This window comes from Hyperoodon ampullatus (genome assembly GCF_949752795.1).
Source record: "Hyperoodon ampullatus genome assembly, chromosome: 11".
Taxonomy (NCBI): Eukaryota; Metazoa; Chordata; class Mammalia; order Artiodactyla; family Ziphiidae; genus Hyperoodon; species Hyperoodon ampullatus.
In genome coordinates this window covers 58,280,806-58,292,382 of record NC_136924.1, presented here as the reverse complement: position 1 = coordinate 58,292,382, position 11,577 = coordinate 58,280,806, and the positions used below count along the sequence as shown (strand labels likewise).

Sequence of the window (11,577 nt, the reverse complement as noted above, 5' to 3'; positions counted from 1 at the left end):
GCACATAATAGATGTTGCACTTTTCCCAAATTTCAGCAAGTTCCCAGAATGATACAGGGCAGTAATGGAGCAATACTTCGTCAGTATGAGACAGAAGAGATTTTATTGGACTAGGGAATTCGTGGGAGGCATAGGTGCTGGGCGCTGGGCCAAGGTGGCACGGGCCATGCTCAGGGCACCCTCTCGGGTACAGTGCCCACCGATGAAGCCACTGGCGTGGACAAAGACACAGCCAGGAATCCCACTGACCTGGTCCAGGGCCTCATCCCGAAGACCCCGCCATGACTCTGGCAGGGGCAGCCTATGAGTAAGCAGAAAGAGGGAGTTGGTGGGAGCAAATGGAGGCCTTGAGGAACTGGGAGAGGGGGAGCAGAAGCCTCGGTTAGTGGCCTCCTCCTCTGATAGGGTTGAAACAGGCCTGAAGGGCTGCAGGGCGGTCCCCTAGGGCCTCACCTGCTCCGGAATGAATGGGGCTCCTTAGGCACACACTGTACCCGCCACTGTCCAGCCTGGTCCATGTAGATAACAAAGGTGATGGTCCCCGGGGAGGACAGCCCCGATTCCAGGTGGTAGAGGTGCTCCTTCCAGGGGCATCCACCCTTCGCCAGTTCTATTATCTCCCCACTTGGGTCCACCTGAAAAGGAAGCGGAGCAGGGATAGAAGGTTTAGGGTAGGAGTGGGAGCCCCTGTTGGCCAGCAGCCCGCCAGGAATCACCAACCTGAGCCACAGTGCCTCCTCCCAGGCCAGTACCTGGAACCGCTGGGCCAGGGCCTCTTCCACCAGGGCGCGGGCTGGCAGCCAGCTGTGCTGGTAGAAGTCTAGTCTCTGCAGAAACTCCTCTTGAACCAGGTCCACTGCACGCTTGAACCCGGCCTGGGAATCACACGGAAATTAGAACCACAGTGCTGGCCCAAACTGCTAACTCTGCTAGGGCTTGACGGGGCAGCCTCTCATTTTCCCCTGAGGTTCTCACGTGCCTCACGGTCTCTTCCCCACGGTCGTCCTCACCTCAGTGTCTTGGTTGGGCTGGTTCCAGGTGGGATTAAGCCGAGCAACCCGGGCGCTCAGCGTAGTGGTCACCGCGTACCGAGGCTCTCCCTCCTCCCACTGAGAGATCCCGTTGTCCACCGCATCCACCTCCTCCACGAAGTTCTCGTACATCTAAGGCAGCATAGGAGAAATGCTCTGGAGGGTGCCTACCATTTGCATAAAGCTTTATAGGTCTCAAAGTTTGTGCATACACAGTCTTTAATCTTTACTACAGCCCTGCAAGGATCGCCCAACATTAACTGGATGAGGAAGGGGGGAATTGGGGAGTTCAGCAGCTGGCTAAAGGTCAGAGAGCATACAGTGCTGGGGCTGGAATTCAGATCACCTGGTTTCTAATCCAGTGCTCACTCTAGTACCGCTCAAAGCCTGAGCCAAGGCCAGCCTGTGTGGGGAAGGGGCTGCTGCCTTCTGAACAAGGAAAAGTCTAGAGTTCCATGAGGGGTTCTGTGGGAGTGGATCCTCATGGCCTGGGGGCATAAAGTTCCAGGTGAGCTGAGCAGGCTATTCACTGATCCAGTTAAGAGGTACAGGAGGAGGGCTCCCCTAGTGGTGCAGTGGTTAAGAATCCACCTGCCAGTGCAGGAGACAAGGTTCAAGCCCTGGTCCAGGAAGATCCCACATGCCGTAGAGCAACTAAGCCCACGATCCACAACTACTGAGCCTGTGCTCTAGAGCCTGCGTGCCTACAGCCCGTGCTCCACAACAACAGAAGGCACCGCAATGAGAAGCCTGCGCACCGCAACAAAGAGTAGCCCCTGCTCGCCGCAACTAGAGAAAGCCTGCGCACAGCAACAAAGACCCAACGCAGCCAAAGTAAAAGAAAAAAGAGGTACAGGAGGGTCTGGCCAAGCACACCAATCAGGTGGGAGAAGATGAGTACTGGACTAGACATCAGGGCTGGGAATGTGGTCCCAGGGAAGCCCATGATGTGCCACGTGGCATCAGCAGTTGCTGCATCTCCTGAGCCTAAAGAAATGGTAGGATGGGGCTTCCCTGGTGGCACAGTGGTTGAGAGTCCGCCTGCCGATGCAGGGGACACGGGTTCGTGCCCTGGTCCGGGAAGATCCTACATGCCACGGAGTGGCTAGGCCCGTGAGCCATGGCCGCTGAGCCTGCACGTCCGGAGCCTGTTGCTCCACAACGGGAGAGGGCACACCGGTGAGAGGCCCGCGTACCGCAAAAAAAAAAAAAAAAAAAAAAAAAGCTACAAGGATATACTGTATGGCACAAGGAATACAGCCAATATTTTATAATAACTATAAATGGAGTACAATCTTTAAAAATTGTGAATCACTATAGTTATACCTGAAACAATATTGTACATCAACTATCCTCAATAAAAATAAATAAAATTAAAAAACCTTGGGCATAATTTAGTTCAATTGCTTAGAAACCCCTTGGCAGTAGAAGGGAAAATTGACCCGGGCAGTCTAAAACCTTAGTATTCCAGAAGCTCCAATTTACCGTTCATATTTCTTCAGTTTTGGATCAGAGAACTGAACTCAACAGCCTATCTGCAAAAAACAGTTGACCGCACCTGCAGTTTGACTTGCTGTGAACTTCACATTAGTGGGGTCAAGTAGGTGTCCTCAGAATCATCGATCCAACATGCACACCAGGGACGCTAGCCCTGTTCCTTCCCCAACCACAGGCACCTGCTGAGCTGCCTGCAGGGGGCGCTGGTGGAACCTGAAGAGGTTTTCATAATCAAGCCCTTCCCAGTTTCCCAACTCAGTGTGCCTCCAGTGAATACAGTGGTGCCCGAGATATGCTGCCCTCCACCTTCGGGGCAGCCAGAACCTCAGCCATACGCTTCCAAACATAAGCAGCCTCCTCTATTACCAAGTTGTTGAACAACTTACGTATGTCAGGTCATGCTTTATAGTTTTCAAAGCCCTTCCCCATACATTACCTCATCCACTTCTCACAAGCACCCCAGGATGGAGGCAGGAAGAGACTAGCCATTCCCCTGTGAGAAGATGGGCCTGACTGAGGGAGAGAGCAGTGGGCCAGCACAGGTCAGGAACCCCGACCTGAGCCCAATCCTGAGTGCCACTCCGGCCCGCCTGGTGGAGATGCATGTGGGGGGCATCTCTGTCCTCGAGTCCCCACCTTGTCATAGAGGGTGCCCACCATGCTGTCCTCTTCGCTAGTAACCAGCAACTGGGCCAGCAGCTTGTGCCCGAAGTGTAGATAGATGAGTCCCGCACTGCTCAGCTTGGTCTGCCACGGCTTCCCAGGGGACAGGGAGCTCATGGTCTCCGTGAAAGACCTGAGGAGCACAGGGAGGTGGGGCTGAGGCAGAGCTGCCCCGGTTCACCCACAGTGTCGTGTGCATGTGCAGGCACAGTGGGGTGGGGCGGCTGGGGAGTGCTATGGGAGTTGGGAGAAAGCCCAGCTGGGGAGGCTTTGGCTTGTCCTCAGGGGTCAAGATGGACTTGAGTTTGGAGTCTCCATTCATGCATTCATTCGACAATGGTTAACTAAGTGCTTCCCCACATGCCAGGCTTTGTGTTGTAGACATTAGAGATGAAAAAACTAAGACCTGTCCCTGCCTTCAAGTTCATCCGCCTAAGGTGGACACACACGCACAAACAACCAAGGGAATGCTCTAGCTAGTTATAAACAAGGAAAAGGCAAGAGGGAGGAAAGGGTTCAGGAAGAGAGCATTCAGGTCATTTCTGAAAGATGAATTAGTGGGTGTTTGCCAGACAGACAAAGGGTGAAGGAGAAAAGGCACTGCAGGTGGAGGGAACAACATATACAACAGCTAAGAGAAAGATTTCTCCATGGAACTGCAAGAAAGCAGCTTGGCTTGAGGAATGAGTGGCAAGAGATAAGGCAGGGGCCGGACCAGGGCAGGCCTTGTATGCTACACTTCAGAGTTTGGACTTCTTCTGTAGGTAACGCAGAGCCACTGAGAGAGTGTAAGCAGGGCAGTGCATGTCAGAAAGAGTACTGTGCCAGCCAGCATGGAGAAACGATGCAAGGAGAGTACCTGCAGTGGTCTGGGTGAGTAAGGAAGGCAGGGTTTTGAATAGCAGTTCAAGAGAGGACACAAAAAAGGTATGAAAGTTGTTCGGGCAGTAGACACTACAGCTGTAATTTCTAAATACCAGTCCATCAGAATCACCTAGGGAGCTCATTTTTTGGTTCTAATGATTAATGTTCTATTGCTTAGGGAGATCAGTTCATGGGTGTTCATTTTCTTTTTATTAAATTTTAATTTATTTTTATTTTTGGCTGCATTGGGTCTTTGTTGCTGTGCGCATGCTTTCTCTAGTTGCAGCGAGCGGGGGCTACCGTTTGTTGCGGTGCGCGGGCTTCTCATTGTGGTGGCTTCTCTTGTTGCAGAGCACGGGCTCTAGGAGCACGGGCTTCAGTAGTTGTGGCACTCGGGCTCAGTAACTGTGGCTCGCGGGCTCTAGAGCGCAGGCTCAGTAGTTGTGGCACATGGGCTTAGTTGCTCCGCGGCATGTGGGATCTTCCCGGACCAGGGCTCGAACCCGTGTCCCCTGCACTGGCAGGTGGATTCTCAACCACTGCACCACGAGGAAAGCCCCATGGGTGTTCATTTTATGTTTTATGTTCCAGAAGTGTTAAATATATTCTTTTATGTGTCAAACACTGCATAATTTTTTTAAAAATGTATATAAAATCGGGACTTCCTTGGTGGTCCACTGGCTAAGACTCCACACTCCCAGTGCTGGAGGCCCGGGTTCAATCCCTCGTCAGGGAACTAGATCCCACATGCTGCAACTAAAAAAGATCCCCAATGCTGCAACTAAGACCCAGTGCAGCCAAATACATACATACATACATAAACATATAAAAACATTAGGAAAAAGAAAGTAGTCAATAATGTCAAGTGCCGGGCTTCCCTGGTGGCACAGTGGTTAAGAATCCGCCTGCCAATGCAGGAGACATGGGTTCGAGCCCTGGTCCGGGAAGATCCCACATGCCACAGAGCAACTAAGCCCATGCGCCACAACTACTGAGCCTGCGCTCTAGGGCCCGCGAGCCACAGCTAACGAAGCCTGCACTCCTAGAGCCTGTGCTCTGTAACAAGAGAAGCCACCGCAATGAGAAGCCCACACATCGCAACGAAGAGTAGCCCCCGCTCACCACAACTAGAGAAAGCCCGCGTGCAGCAACGAAGACCCAATGCAGCCAAAAAAAAAAATAATAATAATAACTAAATAATGTCAAGTACCACAAAGAGGTCAGTAAAGGTGAGACCCTCAACCAGCAACCCGAGCTTGGTGTTGAGGTCACTGGTGCCCTTTCCACAAGCATTTCCAGTAGAGAGATTGGGAGAGAACTGGCTGAATGAATGAATAAATGAAAGGATGGATGAATAGAATGTGCAGCCAGGGTCAGCTCTTCTTTTGAAGAGTGGCTGAGAAGTGAGGGTGAGAGATTAGGCTGTAAATACTGGGAGCATTCCCTCCCGACATCATTTATGAAAGTAATACGTGTATTTAGAAAAAAAGGGAGAGAAGTAGCGAGGGAAGGAGAGAGAGAGAGGGAGAGAAACAGACTTAAAACAAAATAAAACCTCCTCATGACCCCTCGGAGATAACCAGTTTATACAGTGTGGTGTACATGAGGGAGGGTTTGGGGGTTTTTCCACTCCTTTGTTTTCAAGATGGGAGATGCTTAAGCAGAGTTCCTTGCTGTAGGCAAGAACTAGAAACCCTGCCATGTCAAGTCCCAGAGCATAAAATGATACACTGGAAAAGGGGCAAGCAGAAGGAAACAATGTCTCCTGAGTTGGGAGAAGGGAGCTGTTCAGGAGTGAGAAACTGAGGCTGTCCATGCAGGAAAAGCTCAACTTCCTTTAAAGGGAAGAGACAGGATCACTCACTAAGGTAGTTTGATGAGGCAGGGGCTTGAGGAGAGGGGAAAAGGACTGGAATGGTACTGTGGATAATGGGCTACCCTCGGATACGATTGATTTCCCAGTGGAAGAGTGCCAACGACAAAGGAAGACAACACACACCTGAACTCTCACCACCCACCAGAATCGTGTGGGCCCAGCAGTCTGAGGTGGGGGAGCAAGGGCACATGACTGGATTAATCCCAGCTGGGGTATTCACTGGGGTGACGGTGGGGCTGGTGGGAGAAAGGCCTGACTGAGCCAACGAAGGAGGTGAGTTGGAAGGGGCCCAGGGACTGACCCGGGCCAAGGGAGGCCCAAGGCCAGCTAGATGGGTGCAGAGCAGGTGGAGAGCTGGACGCACGGAAGACGCTAGTCCCATGGGGCTCAAGAGTTTGCTTTCCAGGATGAGGCGGTTCCCTTCGCTGACGCAGTAGACTGGAGCACTGAGAAGAGTTGAAGTCAAGGAAAGTTAAAGAAATGGTAGTGGGAACCCACCTCTGGTGATGGTCATATCGGTGTCTCTGAGGGTCGTACTCGCCACCCACGTCTACCACGATGTCACAAGAAGCCAGTTTCTCGGGGTCCCGGGTCCGCACAATCTCTGCATCCTGCAGGGGACACAGGAGGTGAAGAGGCTGCCGGGGTCGCACGGGTAGGGGATTAATGTTGGGCTTCCAGGGAGCCGGGGAGGGGAGGAGGGTTTCTCGGGCGAGACCCCGTTAGGGGGCCGCGATTTGCCCCGGAGACTCGCCGGCAGCCCCCGGGTCAGTTTGCGCTGCCCGTACCCGGTACTCGGGCAGGAGGCGCAGCAAAGCGCACGCCAGCGCCTCATCGCAGTGGAAAGTGCCGTTGTGCGTCCCGATTCGGGGCGGGGCCATGAGGTGGCTGCGCGGTCTTTTGGAGAGTGGGACGGACTCCAGGCTGCGCTTGAGATGCGGGCTTCGGCGGGGTGGCGGCAGCAGCAGCAGCAGAGGTAGAGAACCGCGCAGGAAGCGGTGGCCCATGCAGCTTCCCCTGTAGGGAGGCAGGGCGCCGACCCGGAAGAGGAAGCGCCCGGGCAGCCCCCACTTCCTCTTGCCGGCCGTTTCCACGACAACCGGCCGCGCAGGGAGGGCGCGCCGCCCGGCACAGAATTTCGACCCCCGCTCCTCGAAGGGCCCTGGGTGGAGCCTCCAAGATGAGCACTATATCACCCCTGCTTATCAGGCTCCGGGAGGGGCACACCCTCTCACCACCGCCCTCCCATTCATCACCAGTCCCTCGCCTAATGCAAGAAAAGACCAACACTCTGCCCAGCTGGCGCATTTATTAGCATTAAGCATAAGACCCTCCACTTCCCGCACTGCAGGAAAACACGCCCACAAAGTCCCAGGCCCCTGAAGCAGGCGCCCTATGTCCGATTTCTGAAACAAGCTCTCAGGCCTTGGCGGTAGCCTGAGGTGCTCCCAGGGCTGTGAGCTGCTGAATTTTCTGGCTCATCATCTCCATGACAGCTGTGGGAAAAAAGAAGAGTCAGACCCTGGTCAGAAGCTAAAGGCGGGAACCCAGAGTTAAGGAAAAGTGACAGGGAGACAACCAACTACAGTTAATAAAACTTTTAACACAGTGATCCACTGTGGAGGGCATACACAACACAAATTTAGAGTCTAAAATGTGTCAGTAAATATGAGAACCACTGGGATATAAAAACGAACAAAATACAGTATTCAAATGAGTCAGATATAACCAGAAAATAACGTGGAAAAGATGTTTGCCTTTAGAACAGTGGTTCTCAATCCTGACTGTATAACACAATCACCTGGGGAGCTTTAAAAAAAACATTGTTCCCTGGAATCCCTGCCACCCCCCACTGACTTACGGTTGATCCTTGAACAACAGGGGTTTGAACTGTGCAGGTCCACTTATTCGGGGTTTTTTTTTTCAATGGTAAATTCTACAGTACTACATGATCCATGACTGGTTGAATGTGCAATGCGGAACGGAGAATATGGAGGGCAGACTGTAAAGTTATATGCAGATTTTCTTCTACTTCACCAAGGGTTGGCACCCCTAACCCGCACACTGTTCAAGGGTCAACTGCAGTTGGTTTGGAGTGGGCCCAGGTTCTCTTTTTAAACTCTCTGGGTGATTCTTAATGTGCAGCCAGGGCTGTAATTGCTAGCAGTTAGCTAGTTAGGGCTATATTTCTTTGCCGGGTGTTCATTTACATGCATCTTCTCCCTCATTCCATCCACACTAAATAGGAACTCAAACACAAAAACAAAGACATGATTCCCTTTCTCTAAATTTCTCAAGCACCGAACCCAGGAATCTATAAATAGTGGGTATGTAATGCACAGAATCTAAAGAATAACACATCAAGACACCAAAGAGAAAACCATGGTTTTAATCCAGCAAAGGGGACATCCCCATGGATCACAGTGCAATCCCTGTTTATAATGGCTGTAGAAAGGGTTCAAAGAGGTGGCCAAGGCCAAGCTTACCCTGTTTCATGGCATGCTTCTCCTGCAGAGCTGGCTGGATTTTCTCCATTTGCTTGGTGAGGAAGTCTATCTTCCTCTTGAAGAAGTCCTTAGCATCCTCAGCCGTCTGCAAGGTCAGAGGTGAATAAGGGGTTAAGAGGAGACCCCATTCTGCACTCTAGAACTCCCCCTCAGAGGGGCATCCATATGCTTCCTTCCACTCACCTTCTCTACATAGTAGCCAGTTCCCACATCGATGAGCACATGTTCCACATCATGCAGCTTCCCAGGGACATACATCTGAGAAGCAAGGATTAAGGGAAAACTAGCCCAGCATAAGTCATGATTCCCTGTCAGCTAGTGTGCTTGACCTCCTAAGACCCTTCTTTCTAAAAAGCTATAAGGTGGGAATTCCCTGGCGGTCCAGTGGTTAGGACTTGGCACTTTCACTGCCGGGGCCCGGGTCTGATTCCTGGTTGGGGAACTAAGATCCAGCAAGCATCGGGGTGCAGCCACAAAAATTAAAAAATAAAAAGCTATAAGGCCCAAGGACCAAATAATCTGGAGGCCTACGAACTCCAAATGCAGAGAGACAGGGAAGTTGGTTCCTTATGGAGAAAATCACATATGCTGATCTTGCCCTCATCCCATCTGCCACCTTCCAAGCAGTTCTTACAGTTCTTCCCATTAGCCCTTCCAGAAAGACTAGAGTGATTTTTTTCCTGTTGCTGTTGAGTAGCTGAGTGAAAAGGCAGCCTCACTTTCCCTTTAACACTCCCAAACATGAATTAGCTAATTCCTGATTAATTTAATGTTCATTATTTAAGCAATCCCTACTACGCTGCTATTCCTGTGCTTCCCTTTCAGCCTGTCAGTTCTCTGGTACAGTTTACAGGTGCCTTATTGTCATAACTTGCTCACTCAAGTAAAACATTCAACAGGTAGACACAATCCAGGTTTCTTAGTAACAACAGTTTAGGAATAAGAGCCACAGTTGAACTTAAATTGAGGATTAATAAACAGAACCAACCCCCTTGTTTCTGTATCCTCTATTCTTCTATTGTTTATGTTTTCTAAGTTATTAGTAGAACTGTAAACCACCAGTTTTACCCCCCTATTAGGTTATATCCTCAAACAGCAAAGGGAAATAATCACATCTCAATTCTATATACACCTGGGTGCTCACAAAGCATTAGCTGGATGTTGGCCCCGGGTTAGAGAGCAGAGCTAGGAAGCGTGTATAATAGTACTCTCAGAACCATCCGAGCACTCTGGAGTAATTAAAACCTCCCGTCCTTCTTTGCAGGTTAGGTGTGAGGAGAAAAGGAGAGGGCAGGGTAGCAGTTCCTGCAGAAAGGATACAGAACTCGTCAGTGGGACCAGTAATTCTTTCCCTGTGAAAGCAATTAAGACAAACAAGCGGGGGAGGTTGGCAGCTCCAACGTTTAGACATTAAAGGGAGTTTCAACACGGTACAGCACCTAGAGACTGTACGAAAAGGACGGAAATAGGGACAACAGGAGCAGAAGAATGTCCTGGACATTTCAATTCTAGGTAAGCAACATGCAAAGGGCACCTGTAGCAGTATACAATACATAATGGACTGTTCTCTCGTCTCAGGTAAGGAAAAGTGAATTAGGAAGCGGGAAGAGAGGAGAAGCCGGCTCGCCACATCCCCCAGGTTGCCTTCACACGCCTACCCCGTACCCTCGTTGCTTTTGTTCAGCACGTTCAGACAGTCCTTGGCTTCCACGTACTTGGTCTGTACCACCTTGAGCTGGGCAATGGACGTGGACAAGAACTCCACTTCCTACAGAGGATGGGAATGAGGGTCAGTGTGAGGGCTGGCGGGAGAAGGGGGCACAGCCGGAGAAGGGGCGGGTCCTGGGACCGCGTGGCGGTTTCGCCTGGAAAGGGAAGCCTCCCCAGCTGGGGAGGAATGGAGTGGGGCGAGGGAGTACGCGTGGTGGGGAGGGATGTGACGCGGCAAAGGGGTGTCTCTGGGGCCCATCCCCACCTGGTCCAGCTGGTTCTTGAGCATTTCTAGCTGCGGCAGATTCAGCTCGGTGATATTAACCGACTGCGCCATGCTGGCAAGGACGACTTACGAAGCAGAAGCCGGCTGGGCGAGCAACGCTCTAGCCATCCTCTGTGCATCTCGATGGCTGCGTCGGGAGGCCTCGCTGCGCCAGACGTCTCTATGGTCCTCCGTCCCGGAAGGGAAGGAAAGGCTGGTACTAACACACTAGTCTCTGACTCCCGTTGGAAGAGAAAGGGTAAAGGCACTTTATTTTCTCACAACGTCCCAAGCCTAGCGTAGTCAAGTTGTAGCAAACAGGATTCCTACGCTCAAGGAACTTAATCTTAAAAATACTCAGGCCATAACCACAGCGTTGTAAAGCAACGTATGCTACTCCACGTAGGTGATATAAACCTAGTGACGACAGGCAAGGAGGAAGCCTGTGAAGTTCTCCGAGTTGGGCGGGGGGGAGTAGCACTGTGAAAGGAATGCTTTGGGCAGATGAAGCGGGAGTCCGGCGGTGGAGAGAACACAAAGGAGGCCCGTTATCAACGAAAAAGTACAGCAGTGGGTTTATTAATCAGTGCAGTGTCTTACCATGTGCTAGAAGTGAGGGATACATAAGAGTGTTAAGATACGTACTTCTGAACTTAATCTAGTTGGAGAGAGAAAAACCGTACATCAGCATCAGAACCCCCCAGAATCTGCTGCTAAAGTGCATGGCACTAACAAGTGTAACAGCTGTTTGTGGGGAAAGGACAGCAGCCTATAATATCCACTTAGGAGGGGGGCAAAGCAACTGAGGCATTAAACTTGTGTCACTCCCAAGATACCTGAGGGCAGGAAGACAGGATAGACATGAGGGTACCTGGCCAAGACACTCTCAACGGATCTATCTCTACCTTTCCTTGGGCCTTTGTCCCCACTTAGAGCATTTTGACGCCCCTCTCTTCTTCAGCTTTGTCTGCTGAGGCCAAGACAGGCCCAGCTTTGTCTGTTGGTTTTGCCTTTCTTCCCAACACTCTCAGACTTGAACTCCTGCAAGCTATTCTAATCTATTTATAGTACCACACAGTAGGAAGCCGGCAATAGTCTTATCTTCAAATGTTCTCAGAGGAACTACACAAAACAGGGTTTAAGTGATGTATCTTTATTATATTA

General features: G+C 51.2%; 2 protein-coding genes across 2 annotated transcripts; both read right to left on the bottom strand.

The window, feature by feature from the left end:
- Positions 1-94: 94 nt before the first annotated feature.
- Positions 95-6,938, bottom strand: MYG1 (MYG1 exonuclease; the record flags this gene model as incomplete). The annotated part of the gene is made up of 7 exons (XM_079715515.1): positions 95-301; positions 454-635; positions 753-875; positions 1,011-1,163; positions 3,165-3,324; positions 6,430-6,542; positions 6,720-6,938. The coding sequence occupies 7 exons, from the start codon at positions 6,936-6,938 to the stop codon at positions 103-105; spliced, it is 1,149 nt and encodes a 382-aa protein (XP_079571641.1). The 3' UTR covers positions 95-102.
- A 287-nt stretch (positions 6,939-7,225) lies between these two features.
- Positions 7,226-10,516, bottom strand: PFDN5 (prefoldin subunit 5). Its single transcript, XM_079715061.1, has 6 exons — positions 10,414-10,516; positions 10,104-10,206; positions 9,759-9,790; positions 8,622-8,696; positions 8,418-8,523; positions 7,226-7,427 (listed from the first exon to the last, which is right to left on the bottom strand). The coding sequence occupies exons 1-6, from the start codon at positions 10,483-10,485 to the stop codon at positions 7,351-7,353; spliced, it is 465 nt and encodes a 154-aa protein (XP_079571187.1). The 5' UTR covers positions 10,486-10,516; the 3' UTR covers positions 7,226-7,350.
- Positions 10,517-11,577: the final 1,061 nt, after the last annotated feature.